We start from the raw sequence: 24252 nt of genomic DNA on the forward strand, positions 1-24252 counted from the left end.
CAGTGTGGCCACAGTAAGGGTTGGTTGTGTGTCCCGCAGACACTCAATATGCCCACAGATGGCTGGCTCCTTCGGAAAAGCATTGTTTGCCGGGTGCCAAGGGTCCCACACGATGAAACCAAGCTGTCCCCAGACGCCATGTTTGTGTCTGAGAGTTGACTCCGGGGCTTTGCTTGGGGGTGAGTGGCTGGGATTCACATCATCCACTCTCTGAGAGGTGCCAGGGTCAGTTCACCCCCTGAAGCCTCACTGTTCTCATGCCCGGCACTGATGCTCTCGCGTTTGTTATTGTTTTTTCTTCATTTGTTTTGTTTGGGGACCACACTCAGTGATGCTCAGAGGTTACTCCAACCCTACATTACTCCCGATAGTGCTCAGGGGACCCTATAGGCTGCCGGGGATTGAACCCAGGCTGGCTGCTTGTCAGGCAACCACCCTCTCAACTGTGCTCTCTCAGTGATGGTTCTTTTCACTGCATGGGATGCTACATGTCAGACCCTTTGTATTACATGGACATGTAACAGCCCCCGACGACACGAGCTCTGCCCACCCACAGTTACTATACTTGGCTCTACTTCTCACATCCTGACATGGTGACGGGAGCCTGACCCAGAGGAATCTGGAGTCACAGAAGCCAGGGCCTGTATCCCGATCAACCACCCCTCTGCAACCCTCTAGACAGTGCTTGCTGCATAAACCAGAACTTACCCATGTCCCATGAAGACCTCAGGGCCTGACTGCTGTGTGGGATGAGCACTGAAATAAGGGCAGTGAGCACCAGGCACGGTCTCGTGAGTGGTACTGATGCTTTGCAAATTGGGATTTCAATGTCACCGCTCTCTGAGCCGGAATTGCATCGCGAGAGTGTGGGAACAAGAGAGGGTGGACACGGCTGGGTGTTGATTCCTTGAGTAAAGTTGACTCTCGTGGCATTCCTAAGCCTCGGTCTGCACAGTGGGGCAGCAGTCAGGATGGTTGTGCTTTTGGATGGTGCCGGCTCTGGCTCTATGCATTAGGCCTGGTTGTGGCTTCCTACTTTCACTCTTTCCTCCCCTTCGAGTGCAGGATGAACCTGAGTAAGTTAGCTGTCTCCCATCTAAACGGGAACACATATATGGACCTTCCCCTTCCCCATTTGGGGCTACTCTTCCAGAACTTTCTGCCTTCCAGCGCTCAAGTACCACTGGTCCTCCAAGATGGATTGCATGGACCACTGCAGCTTCTGGAGCACCCAGGCTGCTTCCTGCGGGGGCACGAACTCAACCAAGTGTGCCACACACTGCTGTATATCCACAGCAGTGACCTGATAGAAAGTACAAGGAGACTAGGCAAAGGCAGAACATAACCCAGCCAAGCGCAGAAGACTTGGACAGGTGGGTCTGGTTCCCCCATCTGATGCCCAAAGGTCCCAGAGGATCGAGTGAGGTTCCATCTCCTCTTTCACTAAATTGATTGGCATGTAAACAAAGCTGGTAACTGAACAGAAGTTATCAAAGAGACAAAACCCACTCCTACATCTTGGATCCTTCGACAGGAAAGGGGGAAGGACACTGAGAAACATTTTCATACGGATCAGCTGAGCAGCTAATTTCAAGCTTGGAGGTATTAAAACTGTTGCACAGCTTGAACAATCTCAACCTGAAAACGAAGTCCCTCCCTGCAGCTAATTTCTATAATTTCAGGGGCTATTACTTGTAAACCAGGAGAGTGGAAACTATGTAATTCTACATACCAGATGTGAATTCTAAAAGCATTAATTATTGTGAAAATTCATTATGGCCCATACAAATTTCATTGGAAGTGTTATCAATGTGTTTCCCCTTCAAATGCATATTTATTTCCTCGTACAGTCTTACTCAGAAGCAGTTAGAAGTGATGGGTATAAAGGTTGATCCATGGATTTGAAATGCTGTGTTCATTATTTTAAGCCTTAATGAACTGTTTTGGGAAAAAAATCAATTTATTGTTTCCTAGTCTTACATTAATTAAAAAAGTACATCTCATAATGGGCCTCCCCTTTACTTTTCTGAAAGAAACACAACTATAATATATAATTTGAAGCCATACTGTTGACACTCTGAATGAATAAACCATGAAATAACATTTTTCCACTATAAGATACAATGAATGTTATACCATAGCAATTTATTATGCTAAATCTGCTCTTCCAATATGACCCCTAGACCCATAAAAGCATTTAAATAACAACAATACACACATATATTTTAAATTTAATTATTTACAACTGACTCTCGTCTTTTCTGAGGATTCGTGTCCTTATTCAACAATCAAAATGTCACACTGTGAATAGAAGCCGGGAATAAAACAGAACACTGATAGCTTTTGTAAGCTCCCTCTCTCTCTCTCCCTCTCCTCCTCCCTCTCTCCCTTCCTCCATTTCTCTATTCTCTGTCTGTCTGTCTCCCTCCCTCTTTCCATCTCTCTCTCCCCCTCTCTCTCCTCCCTCCTTCCCTCCCTCCCTCTTTCCCTCCTTCCCTCCCTCCCTCCCTCCCTCCCTCCCTCCCTCCCTCCCTCCCTCCCTCTTTCTTCCCTCCCCGCCTCCTCTGAAGAGAAACACAGAACCACGTAATACTGAACACAGATTCCAACCACACTTGGGTATCTGAAGGCAAATGATCTTCTGACACAAATGCTGCAAAGTAGACATAGCTGAGTGAAAGAGCAGCACCGGCCAAGATCCTCGCCCAAAAATGCAGTAAAAACTCAACAAGTGGCACAACTTATAAAAGACTCTGGGAAATCACTCAAGGCAGGACTTCAGGGGCCTCTCCCTAGGAAGGACCCTCCCCCATCCCTGAATTTCCTTGGCTCTTTTGCTTAAAGACCAGAAGCAGGAAATAACGCTGGGGGTCTGCAGGGCCACCCAGGCAGTGTCCTCCTGCCGGGGCGGGGAACACAAGCTCCCTCTCTGGAACAAAACAGAACCTACCCTTGGACTTGTTCCTCATCTCTGGCCAATAGGACCTGGAAGCACCTGACTTGGGGAGAGAAGCAGTCACTGTGGGTCGAGAAAATCTAACAAACACACACAACATCCAGAGAAAGGGTCAAAAGTGCTCAGGAAGAAGCTAAAACCATCCCAGCTGTAAATAATAATATTCTGACTTAAAGGTCCCGGAAGGAAGAGAGCAGCGTGGAATGCCTTCAAGAGTGTCTAAGAAATAGCTAAGAGGACAAAGAACCTCTGGCTCTGGGCACATCTCTTCGATTCCACTGTACTTCCTGTATTAACATACGCCTCAGAGACCTGGGCCCTACGAAAACAGGATGAGAAGACTATTCGGGTCTCCCAAAGAGGAATTGAAAGCACTATGCTTGGAGTATCAGGCTTCACTCAAGTGAAAGAAGGAATCAGAGTTCTGACCTCCGTCGACGGTCAAGAATTGGGGACGCTGTCTCGTTTGCTAAAGCATCAAAAATCAGATGTGCTGGACACGTGATATGATTTGGAGATAACCACTGAACTAGAGCCGTTACGGACTGGATTACACAGGACGTCAAAAGATTGTGTGGCTGCCCACCTACGAGATGGTCAGACTTCTTCATCAAGACCCTGAACGACTGGTTTGAGGCTCTTTGTGTTCCTGTAGTGAGCAGACACCATTGGGCTACACTAGTACGCAACAGAGACCAATGGAGAGGTTACTGGCGCCCACTCCAGCAAATCGATGAGTAACAGGATAGCAAATGATCAACTGAAAGGTTTCATATTCAACCAACATTTTTCAGAAATGCGAACCATGCACCTGTGTAATGGAAAGCCAGTGTGCTAACAGCACACATGAAGACAGACCTAGGTATAATTTGATGCAAGGCCAGATTAGCATGACTGTCACCCAGCACCCACAGAGTAATAATGACGATGGTTCCGGGGCACAACTTAATGATGGATTGACCTGCTCAGAGTGACAAAAGAGCCATTAGTGGGCCGCACAGGACAGGCAGAGGAGCAGATGCAGAGTCACGGCAAGGCCAGACTCACAGACACCCCAGCCAAGCCAGGGACAGGCAGAGCCTGCACTCAAATTACAGTGAATTTACCAGGAGATGATCAAAGGTGTAGAGATCCTGAAGGAGTGTTTACAGGAGAATTATTCACTACAGGGGGTGGAGCAGTCATAGCAGGAAGGGCCCTTCCCTCCCACAGCAGGCCTGGGTTTGATCCCTGGCATCCCGGATGGTCCCCTGAGCTCAGCAGGAGTGACCCTGAGTACAGAGTCAGGAGTGAGCCCTGAACATGCCAGGTGTGGCCCCAGCCACCCCCCAAAAGTAATAATAATAATAATGATAATAATAATGATAATAAAGGAGCTGGAGCAATAACACAGTGGGTAGGGCGTTTGCCTTGCATGCGGTCGACCCGGTTTTGATTCCCAGCATCTCATATGGTCCCCCAGTACTGCCAGGAGTAATTCATGAGTGCATGGGCCAGGAGTAACCTGCCTCACTGGGTGTGACCCAAGAAGAAAAATAATGATAAAGTTTTAAAAAGCCAATAATATTTATGAGAGACAGAAAAACGATTTTACTGTAAAGCAGAAGTGACTATTAAATTCAAAGAAGGGAGAAATAAGGAAGCAAGATTTAAAAACATATTAATTGTACAGAGAACGTGTAATAGTTAAAAATCAATATCTTTGCCTTGAAATTAGTAAAATGAATACATTTCTAGAAAAGGGATGACAATGCCAGAGGGATGAAGGCTGGTGCCAGAGCATTGTCCCGCCCCAGGCCCTGATGGCGTGCTGGGCGGGGCTGGTGGACCAGGGGAGCTGCCTCCCTCTAAGGCCTCAGATGCAAGTGGTTGGCGACTCAGGTAGTTGGCGAGAAGAGGGCGGGAGAGGGAAGCGGGTCTCTGTGTCTGGGTTGCTGAGGAATTCTTAGGGCTGTCCTGGGGGTGTGGGGTCTGTCCTGGCTCCTCCCCTTCCCAGCTATCCCGGGGTCAGGAACGTAGCGCATAGAACATAAAGCAGGGGCCCTTCCCTGGCTGGACCACTGTCCCTAGCCAGGCGCTGGTTCCCTGTTGGAGCCAATTCAGCCAGACAGGATGATTTGCAAGATATAAGGCTCCATCCAGCCTCTCAGAAACCTTTGTGCTGTGGTTTCAACTCCCTGCAGTCATTCTTCAAGGGCAATTTCTCTTAATTTTGAGAGTATGATCATGAAAGCTGCAAAGCCATTTGAGGAAAGTGTAAATTCAATACTGTTCCTTCTTATTTACACAGCTTCCATTCCACGGGCTTCTGCAGAGGTTGTGTGTTCAAATAACGACACTGCACAGACTCATCTTAACTGAGACAGGGACCGAGGGCAAACACAGCCACAGGAGACGACAGCTCAGAATCTTCTAGGACTGTGATCACAGAATTACACATTACAACTGCACAGAAATATTTTGATGAAAGAAGGTTCCCTTTCAATATCAGAGTGAATTAAAATCAGCATTACATAAATTTCCATTGCATTAGAATTTCCTAGACATAATTTGACAATATTTGGTTTTCCCTCATAATCATCCCTGTCATACAAATAGATGTGTCTGATGAGTTTTACTCAGGCAATACTAAAGGATATTTTAAAATTTATACTCACCACAGTAGAATAAATCTGAAGGTCCTTGAATGGATTAACGAGCAAGAGGATATCCCCAATAAAAGTCTGTAAAGAAAGTATATAATTAGTTTATGAAATATATAAGTGGCAACTTTAAAATAGAACTGATTTTTAAGTCACTATGGAAATTCTAAGTAAAAGCCATATTTTCGACATTGTTTTTAAATACATAAAGATAAAAAGTCAAATTCAAACAAAGTTACTGACTTATCCCATTGTTAGATAAAGAGTAAAAATAGCAAACCTTAAGAATTTTTAAAGTTTTGGAGAACCGGTTGAATTATAATATATAAAATATTACATACGAAAAAACAGCAGAGGAAGAAAATGGAGTAATTATTTTGATGTTGCCATAGAACAAAAATGAAATTCCTACAGTAAATAAAGCACAGAAATCAAAACACTTTTTAATTTCAAAAGAAAGTGGTGGGCTATATACACACAGAGAGGAAGAAATCGATGCTAAAATGTTAGAGTGAAAGTCAAGCGTATTAATAACTACAGAAAATGGAAGGGAGTCACATAGTCTGCTAAAAAAAACAAAGATCATGAACAAAAAATATTACATATGACTTAAAAAATACTTTAAATATGAAGACTGAGATCATCTGAATTAAAAGAACAAATCAAGCCGTATAGGCAAACAGTAGTAAGACCAAAAAAAGAAAAGGTAAAAAGATGGCTTAGTAATTTCAACTCAGAAAACTATGGGACCCCGTATTCTGTGCAGGCCCATTTGGATATTTATAAAATTATTCCTAGATCCAGGCTGGAGTGACAGCATAGCAGGAAGGGCATTTGCCTTGCAAGCGGCCAACATAGCCGACTCGAGTTCGATTCCTCCGCCCCTCTTGGAGAGCCTGGCAAGCAGCCAAGAGGATTTCGCCCGCACGGCAAAGCCTGGCAAGCTGCTCGTGCCGTATTCGATATGCCAAATACAGTAACAATTGTCATAATGGAGATGTTACTGGACCCGCTCAAGCAAATCAATGAACAACGGGAGGACAGTGACAGTGATTCCTAGACCACGTGGTTCAGGCAGACAGTCTGTCGGCAGCCAAGGAGATGCGTCTGGCCTGTTGTGTCAAGGGATAAGGCCCACTGGCTGATGTCCCCACTCCTGTCTTAAAGCAGTATTTATGATTAAAAAAGATATTTCACTATGAAAAATGAGAAACACATTAAGAAACAAAGGCAGTTTAAAATTATATGTGTGTACACTTATATGCAGAAGAAAACAGAAATTGATAAGGATTTGAGGAAATTTAAACTTTTTTTCTGAGTAAGCTATATAAGGAATTATAAAGAAAAATTTGAAAGAACAAATGATCAAGTTGATAATAAACTTTATTCGGTTGGTTTGTGCTATGGGCTGACTCCCGCTCCTGTGCTCAGGGCTCCCTCCCGGAGATACTCAGGGGACTGTACATAGTGCCGGGATTGAATTAAACAGGAGTTGGGTTGCATGAAAGGGATAAGGCCTGTACTATTTCTCTGGCCCAACAAACTAACTTTGAAAGAATGCTGCTGCTAGCCAAAACCACAGAACATACATTCCTCTAAAGTGAGCACAGACCAAATTTATTCCCTGTCAAAGAGCTGAGCCATATGATGTATCACAGTTACGGGTCACGGTTCTCCCGTTGTTCATCGATTTGCTCGAGCAGGCCCAGTAACGTCTCCATTGTGACACTTGTTACTGTGTTTGGCGTATCGAATACATCACGGGTAGCTTGCCAGGCTCTGCCGTGCGGGTGAGATACTCTCGGTAGCTTGCCGGGCTCTCCGAGAGGGGTGGAGGAATCGAACCTGGGTCGACCATGTAGGCCACATGCAAGGCAAACGCCCTACCCGCTGTGCTATCATGTTCTCTGATAATGGCAGAATTAAGCGGTAAATCAGTAGCAGATGCCTAGAAAATCACCAAATGTTTGAAAACATATACTATTAGCAAACGACCTGTGAGGGAGTCACAATGCAAATCAGAAAATATCTTTTCTAGGGAAAAAATGTATTTATTAGGAATTTGGGGAGCAGGAATGTGGATCAATGTGGAACACATGCTCTGCATGTATGTGACCTGGAGTCCATTCCCAGGCCCCCACACACATACACACATGCACGCACACGCACATGCACACAGCAAAGAAAAGGCATTTGGAGAATTGCATCATTGTATCACTGTATCACTGTCATCCTGTTGTTCATCGATTTGCTCCAGTGGGTGCCAGTAATGTCTCCATTTATCCCAGCCCTGAGATTTTTGCAGCCTCTCCTTACTTGTCCTTTCCAACGGTGCCTTATTGAAGGCTCTTTCAGGATCAGGGGAATGAGAGCCGTTATTGTTACTGTTTTTGGCACATCGAATATGCCACGGGGAGCTAGCCAGGCTCTGCCGTGCAGGTGGGATACTCTCAGTAGCTTGCTGGTCTCTCTGAGAGGGACGGAGAATGCATATAAGAGAATACAAGCAAGTATGAATGAAAAGGCATTTGGAGAATTGCATAATAAGAAAAAAATAGTCTGGTTCCATCATATCATTTATGAGATACAGCTGAACGCACACTTGGTATGAAAATTATCTCCTGCAAGTCATGTTATGAAAAATAAAACACCCCAAAATCTTATAATTAATGATATAAGTGTCCATTTTCAAGAAACTTAAAAACTACATAAAAATCATCACCAATATTCGAGCAAAAATAAATAGACTATAAAACCAAAACCAAAGGTGAGCTTTTGAAAAATCTATCAAAATGGAAGAACCTGAAGGCCAAGGAAGGTCACAGAGAAACTAAGGAGCAACATTCCAAATAGCCCTCACTGCAGAGATGCTACAAACCAGCAACATCCCAAATAGGACCTCACTGGAGAGACGCTACAAACTAGCAACATCCCAAATAGGATCTCACTGCCGAGACGCTACAAACTAGCAACATCCCAAATAGGACCTCACTGCAGAGACGCTACAAACTAGCAACATCCCAAATAGGACCTCACTGCAGAGACGCTACAAACTAGCAACATCCCAAATAGGACCTCACTGCAGAGACGCTACAAACTAGCAACATCCCAAATAGGACCTCACTGCAGAGACGCTACAAACTAGCAACATCCCAAATAGGACCTCACTGCAGAGACGCTACAAACTAGCAACATCCCAAATAGGACCTCACTGCAGAGACGCTACAAACTAGCAACATCCCAAATAGGACCTCACTGCAGAGATGCTACAAACTAGCAACATCCCAAATAAGACCTCACTGCAGAGATGCTACAAACCAGCAACATCCCAAACAGCACCTCACTGCAGACTCTATACAGGGAGACATAGAAAGACACACTTGGAGTCACTGAGTCCCCAAGTTCAAATCTTTATACATACATATATATATATATATATACAAACACACATACACATATATATGTACAGGCACACATATATGTATATTCAGAGGCCTTATATAAGTTTGATGTTAAAAAATCAAACTAGCATACAGTAACAAGGTACAATTACACGTTGCTATCTCTTGCTAAAATGCAATTTAAAATCCTGAACAAACACTGGCAGGTTGAATGCAGTAATAATCCAACAGATAAAACATTTCAACCAAATAGGTTCTATGCTCTAATGCAAGTTTAATTTCAGATGAGAAAATCAACATTTGTCATTTATAATGCTACAAAATAGGTCATGTAAATCATTTTTTTAAATTCTGAAATTGGGGGCTGGGGCGATAGCACAGCGGGTAGGGGGTTTGCCTTGCACGCAGCTGACCCGAGTTTGATTCCCAGCATCCCATATGGTGGTCCCCTGAGCACCACCAGGCATTTGAAAGTAAGAGGCAGGGGCCACAGAAACAGTCCAGTGGGTAAGGCACTTGACTTGCATGCGGCTGACTTGGGTTTGTTCCCTGGCAGCACATACAGTGCACATATCCCTGAGCCCTGCCTGGCATAATCCCTGAGCACAGAGTCAAGAGCACTGCTGGCTGTGTCTCCCCAAGTTAAAGCATAGATGGTTTTAAAGTTAACAAAAGCTGCTGGACTCATTTGTGGAATGTAAAGTAACAGAATGGGAGACTAACACCCAAGGATAGTAGAGGTAAGGACCAGGAGGATGGCTCCACAGCTTGGAAGCCAGCCTCACATGCTGGGGGAAAAGGCAGCTCAGATAGAGAAGGGACTACCAAGTAACGGGTGCTAGGAGGGCTCATTCGGGATGGGAGATGCGTGCTGAAAGTAGACTATAGACTGAATATGATGGCCACTTAATACCTCTATTGTAAAACACAACACCCAAAAGGAGAGAGAGAGAGCAAAAGGGAATGTGTCTGCCACAGAGGAGGTGCGGGGGTGGGGGTGAGGCAGGGGGTGGGTGGGAAGGATGCTGGGAACATTGGTGGTGGAGAATGGGCACTGGTGGAGGGATGGGTACTCAACCACTGTATGACTGAAATGCAAGCACAGAAGTTTTTAAGTCTATGTCTACCCCTCTCTTTCTGACTCATTTCGCTTAACATGATACTTTCCATGTAGTACCACTTGTATGTAAATTTCATGACTTCATTGCATTCATCTGGGGAACATAAAGTAACAAAATAGGAGACTAACACCCAAGAGTGGCCGAGATTAGTACCAGGAGTTTTGCTCCATGGCTTGGAGGCCAGTTACATATGCTAAGTACTCTGATGATTCTTCTGGTACTCTGATGATTCTTATATATGCCAGAAAGAGAGGGACAGACATAGAAAGATTGCACTCATTTGTGGAATATAAAGTAACAGAATGGGAGACTTAACACCCAAGGATTATAGAGATAAGGAGAAGGAGGTTTACTCCACGGCTTGGAAGCTGGCCTCACATGCTAGGGGAAAAGGGAGCTCAGATAGAGAAGGGAGCACCAAATAAAGGGTGTTTTGAGGATCCTCCCAGGATGGGAGATGCATGCTGAAAGTAGACTATAGGCCAAACGATTGCCACTCAATGCCTCTTTTGCAAACCACAGCACTCAAAAGGAGAGAGAGAACAAAAGGGAATACCCTGCCACAGAGGATGGGGGGTGGGAGGGATACTGGGATCAGTGGTGGTGGAGAATGGGCACTGGTGGAGGGATGGGTACTGGATCGTTGTATAACTGAAACCCAAGCACAAAAATTTGTAAGTCTACAACTGTACCTCATGGTGTTTCACTAATAAAAATTGAAAAAAAAGAGAAGTTTGTAAGTCTGTAACTGTACCTCATGGTGATTCACTAAAAAAATAAATAAATAAAAAATAAAAAAAGGTCTAAAGAGGAAATTTGGCCATCTACTTAGTTTCAAATATCCCTGAAGTGAGAGATTTCAGCTCCTGATACGGATCATCGAGGTCAGGCTCTTAAAAGCAAGACTCGCCCCAATCCAACTGGGTTCCCTGGAGAGGAATACTCAGTCATAAAGTGGCCAGGAGAAGTCTGGCTCGGTGCCTGGCTCACCAGATGTTGGGGACTTCCTGTGTTTCCTTCCTCTGTCTTTTCTTTATGAGTCTCGAGTTCTACTGGCATGTTCAAAGGATAATATAGCCTCCATTCTTCTCTGCCATTCATGAATGATTCTGATTGCACACCCTATTCTCTCTGTAGTGCTGACAATAATTACCAGGAAATGCAATGCCTTCATTCTCCATATTTTCCAGCAAGTGAATGTCTCATCACCTGCAATCCATTTTCTATGTGATGGTTTAGGGGCTTTCTACAGCCAGAGAATGCAGGAAATCTTCCCAACCTAATATCCAAGGGGAGAGTCATCTACTTAGCTCCAAGTGCAATTTACAGTTTGAAAGCTCCTATTCTGGGTCCCGCACGGCTGGTGTAAAAGATATGAAAATCCTAGTTAAAAAATTAATTCACGTGGAACATTTTAGCTTCGCTCGGAGGTCTCTGATGGGGGTGGGGCTGTATTCTGTGGTATTTTGAAAGCCGGGATGATGAGATTTGCGATAAAACCGAGTACAGGACGTGGGATGAACAATGAGCACCAATAATCTTACAAAGAACTTTGTCCGCACATGTGGAAGGAGGGGGTCTCCATGAACGTGGGTAGAAAGGGCAAGGTGGGTGCTGGTTGGGGCTGGGGGCCAGAAGCTAAGCTGCTACACTGTGTCCATCCGAAACTCCTAGGACACTCTTGCTGGTGCGTTCAGGGAAGCTACGCTCACTTTTCCTTCTGACCCATCAGAGTACTTCCGGCAACATAAATTAATCCTTGGAAAAGATACGGCACTGGAAAGAACAAACCCAGAATACACGCACAGGTCCTTACGAGACACAACCGATGGAAACTCAAGTGTCCCGTTGCTCTAAGAGAGTCTCAACTGTCCCTCTCATGGAAGGTGAGAAATGACAGTGCACTGCTTCCTGGCCCCTGGGCACCCCCAAGGCACTGCATGCTCACACAACAGTGTTTAAAGTGCCCAGTGTCCAGTATCATGAGTCAGGGCCCTCAGCACAAAACCACACCGCGACAGCTCTGCTACTTGGTGTTTCTCGTAAACAAAAGACAAATTCTGGCTTCATACAGTCGGGGAAACTTTTCTATTCTGTAGGAAATTCAGCAAAGCAGGGAACTGTCCATAGAAGGAGAGAAAGCGGCATGGACACAGTGTAACATCTACGCAGATGGCCTCTGTAAAGGAAGTAACAGGATACATGATTATCCTGCTACTTTAAATCACGAGATCAGGATAACGGAAAGTGTTTGCTACTGATGCTCAAAAGCATGAGGGGGGGCGGGGAGAAGGGTAGGGAGAATCCTAGTCGGCAAGTCCATCCTGTCGGTGTCTTACCACCCAGACCCTAGGCTGGGGGGCCGGGGGGGGGTGACGTTCATGCTCAGATGCAGAGGGGCCTCCAATGACGTCTTAGAGAAGTTTGTAAAGCTATGCAGGTATTTCAGGGGTGCAGAAGGGACCAGGCTAGAGAAAGGCCCAGAGGTCACTGGATCACAGGGGCCCCCAGCAGGGTTCAGAGGCCAGTGGAAGGACTGGCGAAAAAAAGTGGTGAGTCTCGGGGGTGTCTGGAGACTGGGTGTTTCCAGAGCACAGCTGCTCATTTCAACAAAGCCACTGTTCACTCTGAAATCAGAGTGAGAGAAGGAAACGCTCTCCTGTGTAGGAAACTGGTGGGGATGGAAGGAAGGCGGCTGCTGGCAGGGGCAGAGGTGGGCTCGGGGCTGCTGGAGATGCCTGCTCATCTCTTTTCCTCATCTCAGGATGGGGTAACAGAAGAGTCCTCAAAGAAGAAATACAAGCGGCCAAAAGGCACAAGAACAAGTGCTTGGTGTCACTAATTAGCAGGGAGAGGCAAATCAAAACAACAATGCAATAAGCATCTCATGCCAGAGACTGGCACACATCAACAAAGAAGAGCCAGGCTGGCACAGATGCAGGGAGAAAGGGACTCTCATCACTTTTGGCAGGGACGCTGATTGGGCCAACCCTTCTGGAAAACAATGTGCATTCTAGTTCATTGCAGCACTAGTCACTGTCACTGTCACTGTCACTGTCCTCCCATTGTTCATCGATTTGCTCGAGCAGGCCCAGTAATATCTTCATTGTGAGACTTGTTGTTACTGTGTTTGGCACATCGAATACCTGACGGGTAGCTCGCCAGGCTTTGCAGTGCAGACAAGATACCCTCAGTAGCTTGCCGGGCTCTCCAAGAGGGGTGGAGAAATTGAACCTGGAGGAGGAATTGAACTTGAGTCAGTCATGTCAGCTGCGTGGAAGGCAAATGCCTTGCCCGCTGTGCTATCGCTCCAGTCACAACACTCAGAATCTGGACATAACCCAAATGCCCGGAACAGATGATGGGATAAGGACACTATGGTGAATCTACCCAATGGAATACTACACAGCTGTTAGGAATAATGAGTCATGACATTTTCTCACACATGGATGAACATGGAGAGTAACATGCTGAGTGAAATGAGTCCGAGGGAGAGGGACACACACACACACACACACACACACACACACACAGAGTGTGTGTGTGAATAATACCCGAAGACAGTAGAAACAAGGACCAAGGAGGTCTGGCCCGTGCTAGGAAGCTCGTCACCAGGGGAGGGGAGGGGCGGGGAGGGCAGTGAGGATGGAGAAGGGGCAGCTCTGACAGTGAGAGTTGGAAATGGTCACTCTGGACAAGGGGGTAAGTGATACGCACAATTACCTTTCAGCAGCAACTGGAAACTGCCCTGTCTAAAATGAAAACGGGAGGGAGGGGGAAAACGGGGCACATTGGTGGTGGGAAACATACTCTGGTGTGGGGCAGTGTTGGAACATGGTATGACTGAAACTCAAGTCTTGAACAACTTGTTACTCTGTATCTCACAGTGATTCAATGAAAACAAACCCACAAGACTCTCTGTGTGGGGCTGGAGCAATAGCACAGCGGGTAGAGCATTTGCCTTGCATGTGGCCAACCCAGGTTTGATTCCCAGCATCCCAGATGGTCCTCTGAGCACTGCCAGGGTAATTCCTGAGTGCAGAGCCAGGAATAACCCCTGTGCTTCGCCAGGTGTGACCCAAAAAGCAAAAGCAAAAACAAACAAGACTCTCTGTGAAGGGGGAAAAGGCAGCATGGGGGTTAGAGCTCCTGCCCGGCGTGTGGACAGCCCCTACTGGAGTCTCAGCATGGCTAGGGCGGGCTGGGGGTCCCAAGCACGGCACAGGGTCAGGTCACGGCACCTGGCCAGCACCACATCTTGTTACCTCACTGAAACCCTGGCCCGCTGGTTGAAAATCACCAGGAATGAGCCCAGAGCCCCGGAGCTCCGTGGAAGGAGGCCACTCTCCAAAGAGAAAAAAACCACAAGACAGCTAAAAGCAGGAGGGAAAGAAGCGAATGCAAAAGAATCCAAGCTGTGGGTTTCTGGACATAAACAGAGGAGGAGGAAGAGGAAGAGGGCGGAAAGCAACACAGCCCTGGGACAGACAGAGCGAGGAGATGAGGAGTCAGCCCCAGTCCAGGGCACGGAGACTAGTCATACAGCGAGCACGGATGCTGACGGCTCACTTCCATTCACTCCGAGTGGCATTTAATTGTAAGTGTATTTACAGTGGCTGACAGTTTATCCAAGCATTAAGAGGCGATATTGAATTTTCATAGGCTAATCAGCACCTGACAATTTATTACTTGTAACGAAATCGCCAACTTCACATTTACATGAAAATGACTTAATCAATTTCTCAGTAGACCGGGGGAAAATAGTGTTATCTAGAATTGGATTTCTCTATAGACATACTGATTGAATTCCTCTGTGTCAAATATAACAAAATCAAGAGGCAATTGAGACTGAGAAGGAGGGAGAGAAAGAGAGACAAGGGGGAGAGAGAGTGAAAGAGGGGAGGAGAAGGAGGGACAGAGGGAGAGAGGGGGGATTATATGGTATCTACATTATCACCAGTAGTACTGTCCTCACGTTGTTCATCAATTTGTTCGAGCAGGTCCAGTAATGTCTCCATCGTGAGACTTGTTGTTACTGTGTTTGGCATATTGAATATGTCATGGGTAGCTTGCCAGGCTTTGCCGTGCGGGTGAGATACTCTCGGTAGCCTGCCGGTCTCTCCGAGAGGGGCGGAGGAATCAAATTCGGGTCGGCTGAGTGGGCCACATGCAAGGCAAACGCCCTACCCGCTGTGCTATCGCTCCAGCCCATTATCACCAGTATTGAAAGAAATATCACAGAGAACTAAGGTTAGAATCCCAGCAACTCAATGTCCCATGCTGTTTGTCATCTGAGTCCTATATTTCTATGCACGCACCTTTTTTTTTCAAATCAGTGTAAAAATGATTTACTTCGCAGAGACTTCCTGATAATTTAGAGGAAGGACTGTTATCTTTCATGCAAATAGATAAACTTTCCCTACATAGCCGCATCTCATGTCCTGTTTTCTGAGAGTAGATAAAAGCATATTTAGAAGCGATTTGCATAACCAGCTGTTCCCGCAAGATTTCCCCTGCAATCAGGACCTCTGGGTTTAATGTCAGTGGGTGTTGGTGTCTAACCTCAAGACATTAACTTTCAATTATACAATGATCAAATACCCATCCCCCCACCAGTGTCCATTTCCCACCACTACGGATCCCAATATCCCTCCCACCCCCCATCCTCCCCATCCCACCCTGCCTCTGTAGCAGGGCATTCCCTTTTGTTCTTTCTCTCCTTTTGGGTGTTGTGGTTTGCAAAAGAGGCATTGAGTGGCAATCTCTTCCAAAAGCAAAACTAAAACTCAATAAAGGGGTATAACCATCCAAATATTTAAGGGAAAAAAAAGACATTAACTTTCACTTAGCAGCACTGAAATTTGAATCTGAATGTGCTTCCAAAACGGAGGTAGAAGCAGAAACTTGGACTTGGAAATCCCCCCGAAGTGAGCTGTCCGCTGGAAGGAATGACCAGCCCATTGTCTGCCACGTTTGCAGCTTGGAGGCCACCCCTTGCAGCGAGATAAACACAGAGCAAAGGCGCTGTAGAGGGTGCTTACGTAGATCTGGTTGTTCCCAAAGCGCTTCTGGATCTCGTAGAGCAGGCTGGCATCCGTCAGCTCGCTGAGGGTGGCCAGGTTGTCGTTGGGAGCGGGAGGCATCAGCTTGGCCTGGGAGGAAACAAGAGATTGACTCAAATTGCTTTTTCCACCAGCTCTCCTCACCCTCCTGTGCTGCTGCCAGTGGCCTATTACAGGGCTGAAGGCCACAGGGCGAAGAGTCTCAGTAGGAGACGGCGCCCACTCACGAAGTCACCAGTCACAGAAGCGATTCAGATGGCCACTTCTGTCTGCAAGCCAGGATGGTGCACACAACATTCACACTCACACTGTTACACACGTGCGTGCACACACACAGACACACACATGCACACACTGACATAGACACACACACACACACACATACACAAGTTGATCCCAATCATTCCAGCATTAGACGCTGAGCCCCACTCATGCAGGTCTGCACTGAGCTGTGCTTCTTAAGACAAGCTTCAGAGAAGCTTGTGTGTTTGCAGTTCCTGAGGCTAAGGCCAGACTTCTCATCTGATGCTGGCATGGGAAGAGAGCTGTGCCCTGAGCTTAGTGTCTGCATCCAGGAAAGGGAGAGCACATTTAAAGGGAGTCTCCAGAACTAGGGTTGGAGAGTTTTTGTTTGTGTTGTTTTTGTTTTTGGACTAGACCTGGTGGTGGTGATCAGGGCTCATTCTGGCTCTGTGCTCAGAGCTGACTCCTGGTTCTGAGCTCATTGTTCACTCCCAGCTTTGTGCTCAGGGCTGACTCTCAGCTCTTCGCTCAGGGCTCACTCCTGGCTCTGGGCTTGGGGCTCACTCCCAGCTCTGTGCTCAGGGCTGACTCCTGGCTCGGTGCTCAGGGATGACCCCTGGCTCTTTGCTCAGGGTTGACTCCTTCTCTGCGCTCAGGGATTATTCCTGGCTCTGTGCGCAGAGATGACTCTGAGGAAGCCAGGAATCAAACTTGGGTCCGGGCTGCTGCCGAAAGGAAAGACATATGTGGGGCCAAGGTGTGTCTAACAGAATGGCCCAAACATCCAAGATCCAATTAGAATCCCTCCTCCCCACCTGAATGGAGACAGGGCGGGGCTGGAGGCTTTAGGCACAGAACCCTTCCGGTATCAGGGCGGTAAATCATGGTACCTAAAATAATTTTTAAAAATAAAAAAAAAACCCACTCTTAATCTATTTAATAATTAGTGATAGTGCAAACTCCACAAATTTGGATTATTTCACTAGATAAAAGCCTATCACTTGCAAATTGGAAAAAGGTGATTTTTAATTAACTAAACAGGATACGGTCAATGCAACAGCTCTGGTGGGTGTATGTGCACCACTGAGAGGCAAAGGACGAGAGGATTCTTATCAACTCAACAGTAAATTTCTGGGATCAGAAAATCTATTTGTATTATCTGGATTAGTGTTACTTATCTTGCCTGCACGGCAAAGCCTGGCAAACTCCCCGTGATATATTCAATATGCCAAACACAGTAACAACAAATCTCAAAATGGAGACATTACTGGGCCCGCTCAAGCAAATATAAATACATTAAATTATATTTATGATTTTATTAATGTATTTTTAATGCATAGTATAATATTTTGTGTCCATGCAAAATGAACTGAATTTAAATATTATACTTTATCAGCTATATGTTAGTCGCCTGTGTTCGTGGGAGAGCTTCTCGTTGCTAAGCCAGGACCCAAGGAGAAAGGTGAGCGTGATACAATTGGATTCCCCTCAGAGCAAGGTCTGGGAGGCATGTGAGGAGAGGGCCAGATGGACACAGATGTCCTGAGAGACGGGAGCAGTTCTGCTCAGCTGTGCCTGTAATGTGCCTTTGCTCTGTTACTTAGGACTACTATGGATAAGGGTCAAGCTGACTTATACTGCTGGACAACAAAACTATAAGCCAAAATGTTCAATCTCAGAGGTAAAAGAAATTTAGAAATAGGTTCCAATGGTTAAGTATATTTTCTGTAAGGGAAAGATCACTGGGAAATGTCTGTATAGAGAGATGTACAAAAAGGGAGCTTTCATCCAGTTCAAGGATGATAGCTGTAAATGAACTTCCTTTCTTTCTAATGCTATTAAAGCATTACTTAAACATATAAAAACTCATGCACAGACATGCCTCCCCTGAAAGTAAATATATGTGTTTAGACACACACTACTATTCGTGTGTAGATATGCACATATGAGAATGAGTGATCCCTGAGTACAGACAGACACTCACGGAGCTCCAGGTGACACGAGCCAGAGGATCTGAGGCCCCGAATTCTAATGATGCAAGAAGTAAAACAAACGTTTTCAGCAAATTATCATACAAATCTCCCAAAACACTCATCTCCAATGGGGAAACTCAAGGACACGACATCTCTTTCTTCCAAAGTAATGAGTTGCACAAAGATAATTTAATTCCTCATAACCACAAGTCTGAGTAGTCATTGTGAATTCTTAAGAGCATATCTGAAAGGTCACGAATAGCATGGACCAAAGATGCACATTTGTCCCTGCAAGCCCGTGACAGTGGCTGCTCCTGAGTGCTCATCTGCAGCTGCCCAGCGGCACGGGGTAGGGAGAATATTGGGCTGGCAGTAAAAACGGGGAGACGGCAAAGAATTCGCAGTCACGAGCTGTGGCGAGTGAAGCGCTAGACATCGCGGCAAGAATCCCTGCCTCACTGATGGGGAAGGCAGCGCTGAGAAGCCACTTAGCAAAGGGATCAGAAAGACCCATCAGTACCAGGACTGCGGAAGTATGTGATGCCCGTGACGAGTAGATGGGAGACAGGAAGCGAAGGCTTGTGCACGGCTTTATGCTCTGGAAGCAGTGTTCTCATAAATACAGCACAGATAGGCAGCTCGGGGGACCCATCTCAACACCACAGCTACTTTCGTGTGTTTGTGCTTTGGACCAGCACCTAGCTGTACTCAGAGCTTAGTCTCAGTCCAGGGCTGACTCCTGGCTCTCTGCTTGGAGCTGATTCCTGACTCCATGCTCAGGGCTCATTCCTGGCTCTGTGCTCAGGGCTCACTCCTGGCTCTGTGTTCAAGGCTGACTCCTGGTCTGTGCTCAGAGCTCACTCCTGGCTCTATGTAAGGAATCACTCCCGGCTCTGTGTTTGAGGCTAACTCCCAGCTCTGTGCTCAGGGTTGACTCCTGGCTCTGTGCTCAGGGCTGACTCCTGGCTCTGTTCTTGGGGCTCACTCGTGGCTCTGTGCTCAGGGCTCACTCCTGGCTCTGTGCTTAGGGCTCACTCCTAACTCTGTGCTTAAGGCTGACTCCTGACTCTGTGCTCAGGGCTGACTCCTGGCAGGGGCACTGGGGATGGAACGCAGGTTGGTTGCGTGCAAGCCAAGTGCCCTCCCCCCATCCTCTTGCTTTGGGCCAAAATTGACTGCTTTCAGGGACTGGCCAGGTGGGTTTTAGGAAAATGTATCACTGCGGGTATTGATCCACAACACATCAGGGCAGAGCGAGAACACAGCAGAACAGCCACCAGGTGGAAGGTCGGGGTGAACTGAGTGGGTTCACTGACGGTCTGAGATGAGCTCAAGTCACGGAAGGCGTCCTCTGTCAGTGCGGCCTGACAGCACCCCCTGCCTCGTCCTGTCTTATTAGGGACCCTCCCAACCGCACCCCAGGACATGGGTCATGTGTGTCCAGGATGAAAGCAGAGGCTCTCCAGGAGGGGCAGGTGGCAAGGTCTGTCCCCAGCCATCAGCCTGCATCCTGCAGCTCATGGCCTGGCCCTCGTGCCAATCTGTTGGAAGCTCCTGGGGCACCGTCGCCTTGTCCCTGGATTTAGCTGCGGGTGCTGTGACAGAGCATGCCAGATGGGGCTGCGGACATCTGCCCTCTGCCAGGCATCACCACGGTCACGGAGGCCGAGGAGCAGCGGGCAGCTGTGGGCACTAGAGATCCCGAACCACGGAGGATAGACCCTTGGCACTGTGAGGGGCACGGTCTGAATCCAAATAAGTGTCTGTCTGGTGAGGAAAGGCAGGAGCCGCGGCTGAAGAGGACAGTCACCAAAACTGGTGACTGTTTGACTGCTCCTACGATGATCCCCCTTTGACCTCTGCAGGTGAAAACCGGCTGGTGTCCTGGGGCAGCCTGGATTGAGGGTGGGCACGGCGGCCAGCAGGGGCTTCAACATGCGGACAGAACCGGGCACACTGCTGGCCCACGTGAGCATGACAGGAGAGGTCCTGGCTGAGTCTCCTGGTACCTACCAAGTGGAACCATGGGTAGAGCTGTGACCTTTGTCCCCTTTGCCACACCCTCATGGGGCCAGCACCCTGCCCATTTCCCAGACGAGCTCCTGGCAGGGGGACCTCTCGGGCAGGGCTCCAGGGTCCAGCAGAACAGGGGAGACACCCCCCACCCCCGCTTCTATCCCCAGGGCTCAAACATCTCGCAGACTAGAATTAAAAGCTCTGGGTTTCGGACTTGACTTAAATTTGGATACATACTCAAAGGAAAGATGAGATGGAGGAAGGGGGGAGGAAAGAAAGAAGGAAAGCAGGATGGTGGGAGAGAATGGGGCAGGCAGAGAAAGACCAAACACTGTGCGGTTTATTCAGGGGCAGGAGATAAAAGATCATTGGGGGACGGGAGGATACTGGGACCCGTGGTGGTGGAAAATGGGCACCGGGGGAGGGATGGGTGTTTGATCATTGTACAATTGAAACCCAAGCACAAAATCTGTAAATCTACAACTGTATCTCATGGTGTTTCACTAACAAATTTTTTTTTTAAATGTAAATGATGGAGAATCGGCACTGGCGGAGGGATGGGTGTTGGATCATTGTATAACTGAAACCCAAGCACAAAAATTTGTAAGTCTACAACTGTACCTCATGGTGTTTCACTAATAAAAATTTAAAAACAAAACAAAAAGATCATGGGGGGAAGCAACTGAAACAAAACATAAAGAAACTCCTAGAAGCATGAGGGGGGAGGAAGAGGCTGTCCATTCATGCTTGGAGGGATGAAAAGCAGAGAAGCATGTTGCCATGTGGCCAGCTGACACTGGGTCAGCTCTAACAATGACCTGCAGGGAGTGAAAGCGGGTGGGAGACTAGAGGACAATGAGCCAGGGCAGGAGAGAGGAGAAACGAGGTGTGTGGGAGAGGCTTAAAATATCCTGCGTGATGAGAGTAGACTATAGTCCCAACAAGACTGCCACTCAATGCCTCTTTTGCAAACCACAGAACTCAAAAGGAGAGAGAGAACAAAAGGGAGTGCCCTGCCACAGAGGCAGGGTGGGATGGGGGGGATTGGGGGTGGGAGGGCTACTGGGATCATTGGTGGTGGAGAACGGGAACTGGTGGAGGGATGGGTACTAGATCAGTGTATAACTGAAACCCAAGCACGAAAATTTGTAAGTCTACAACTGTACCTCATAGTAGTGTTTCACTAATAAAAATTTAAGGAAAAAAATAATGGTTGGTAAGAAATAAGTAAATAAAAATAATGGTTCAAATGTGTTATTAAAAAAATATTCTGCATTCCCAGTGATATTATGAGCGTGTTCATACCGATGAGTTCCAACCCTAAAGCGTTAAAGCAAACCACACAGACTCAAGCACACAGTGACCACAGAAGAAGACCTGCATTTTTTACAAATGCGAGATGGTGTGAACGGCCACTGTGTGGGGAGGTCACTGGTGCACCACAGCCATGGCCTTGTCAGTGTGACCGGCTCCTGGGGAGATAATGAACGTGCCGGCATCAAACCGCCTCATCTCCAAGACCAGGTCCCTGGAAGCTCAGGGCAGCGGCTTCTCCACGTTGACACAGAGGGAGAAGCCAGCAATCTTTGGAGGAGAGAGTCATGCCAACCTGGCCCTGCCAACACGTCTCCGCTGTTTCCCTGGGGCATTTGGCTTGCAGTGAGCTGTGAGGTGCACACGGGCGCTCCCAGGCTGCCACCTCCTCAGACGGGCCCTTCGTCCCGGAGGACGAACCACAGTGGCGCCTGCACCCAGGTCGACAGAGAGTGACTCTGGCTGGCGTTTGTCCTCGTGTTGGGTGTCTGCCCCGACCTACCTCCCACCGCCCTGCAAAGGCTCGTGCCACCCTGGGCTCATTCCGGCCACTCCACGGTTGCTTCTCTGCTCTTCCCACCCAGCCTGGTGGCTGGCAGCAGCAGAAGCCCAGGGCGAGGCTCTACTGTGACCCAGAAACATGGACCAGGTGGCAGACAGAATAAGAGACACTTAAAGCTGAGTAAGAAATTTGCTTAGGGGCCAGAGACAAAGTATGAGGGTTAAGGCGACTGACTTGGACTCAGCTGACCTAGGATTGACCCTCCGCCCCATGTGATTCCCCAGAGCACTGCCAGGAGTGATTCCTGAGCACTGCCAGGAGTGATCCCTGAGCACAGATCCAGGAGTCATCCCAAGCACTTCCAGGAATGATTCCCAAGCACTGCCAGGAGTGAGCACTGAGCACTGAGTCAGGAATGAATCCTGAGCACAGCTAGAGGCAGCCCCCAAACAAACAAACAAATAAACAAACAAACCGGACTAAAGTTGACATAACATTCTAGTAACCGGTGGCCCGGCTGGACCATGTCATGGTGCCATGCCCACAGCACCACCGCATCTGGGAAATTTGGAAATAGGAGCAGAGATGAGGGGTGGGGCTAGATTCACTGGGACCAAGGATTGGGGTCCACAGGGGACACAGGAAGTGTGCTCTCTCCCCTCTCCCTACCAGGGAAGGGTGCCATATACGTGACTTCCATCCCAACTGGAATCAGCAGCAAGTGCTCAGTCTTGAACTCCAGCTTCCGGAAGTGTGGGAAGCAATGCCTGGTGTTCAAGTCTCTGCCACCCGCCCTTGCCCCAGTTCTATGGGTATTTTCTTAAGGCAGCCTGAGCTCACTAACACGCCCACAAAAATGTAACAGCATTTCAAACTTTTGCTATTTGGGTTTTTTTTAGAACAACCCAATTTAAAAGGGTTTTTTTTTTAAATTATATATATATATATATATATATTTTGAAGACAGTCTTTAGAAAATCTAGCTAAAGGTGCTAAAAACATTTAAAATCCCATACACTGAAACAAGGCATTTGCAAGTACGACACTGACATTTGTAAAATTGCTTCTCTGCCAGCTGTAAAACATGAAGCGTAAAATCATTTATTTCTTTGGGATTCACAGAACATATACTCATTTCTAATAGTTTCGAGTTAGTTCACGTGATTTTCCATAAATTGGATGTTGGGACACAGGTATATTCACATAAAGCACACTCACACACGCAATCATGGATACACACCACACACACACACACACACACACAGAGAAAACATCAGAGTTACTTTAGGGGCAGTCCTGGCTAGCTCTACCACTCATATCCCCTTACCAGTTGCTTTCAAGGATAAATGACTCAGCAATTGGTTTATCTTCCTTCAACATACACGAAATATTTAGATATTGAAGAAAATGAGAAATACAAACTACATAATAACCATGATGGTGACTAAGATGTTATTGGAAATATTCAGGGCTTAGCGTCTTGGCCAAGCTTGCACTCCTGCTACACCAGGTGTAAGGTCCTTCTGAAGCACAATAGCACTTAGGTTTGTTCCTAGTAGGTGTAAAATATAACTTAAAATGTGAATTTTAGACCAAACGGGCTTCTGCTCACTCTTCTCTGAAGGGACTCAGCGAGTCTGCTTTGAAAAGGCTGAGTGTGTGTGTGTGTGTGTGTGTGTGTGTGTGTATGTGTGTGTGTGTGTTGAGGGGGAGAGGGGGCATGGAGTCGCTGTGTTACCTGCTCAGGTGTGCTGGGGACTGTCGCCGTGGTGATGTCGGGAGCACTGCCCTGAGCCGGCCGGCTGCAGACACCTTTTGTTGCATCTTTGAACATAATGTCTTTCTCCAGCAAACTGTCCTGCTTGGCAATGGGCAGCACCAGGGGGCTCCTGAGGAAAGGATAAACACGTGAGTGAGTCCTCGTCAGGGCTGGAGTGATAGCACAGTGGTAGGGCATTTGCCTTGTGCGCAGCCAGCCTGGTGCAGTCGAGCCGGGTTCAATTCCCCCGCCCTTCTTGGAGA

At 47.2% G+C, this 24252-nt stretch overlaps 1 protein-coding gene across 1 annotated transcript in view; it reads right to left on the reverse strand.

The window, feature by feature from the left end:
- Positions 1 to 24252, reverse strand: part of LOC130019334 (unconventional myosin-XVI-like) — a 302696-nt gene that overhangs the window by 39891 nt on the left and 238553 nt on the right. Inside the window, exons 10-12 of the mRNA XM_056109961.1 lie at positions 23969 to 24119; positions 16162 to 16272; positions 5614 to 5679 (exon numbers count right to left, since the gene is read on the reverse strand). Of these exons, the coding sequence (XP_055965936.1) occupies positions 5614 to 5679; positions 16162 to 16272; positions 23969 to 24119 (328 nt within the window). The remainder of the gene's footprint in view (positions 1 to 5613; positions 5680 to 16161; positions 16273 to 23968; positions 24120 to 24252) is intronic.

This window comes from Sorex fumeus, unplaced genomic scaffold (genome assembly GCF_029834395.1).
Source record: "Sorex fumeus unplaced genomic scaffold, SorFum_2.1 ptg000008l, whole genome shotgun sequence".
Taxonomy (NCBI): domain Eukaryota; kingdom Metazoa; phylum Chordata; class Mammalia; order Eulipotyphla; family Soricidae; genus Sorex; species Sorex fumeus.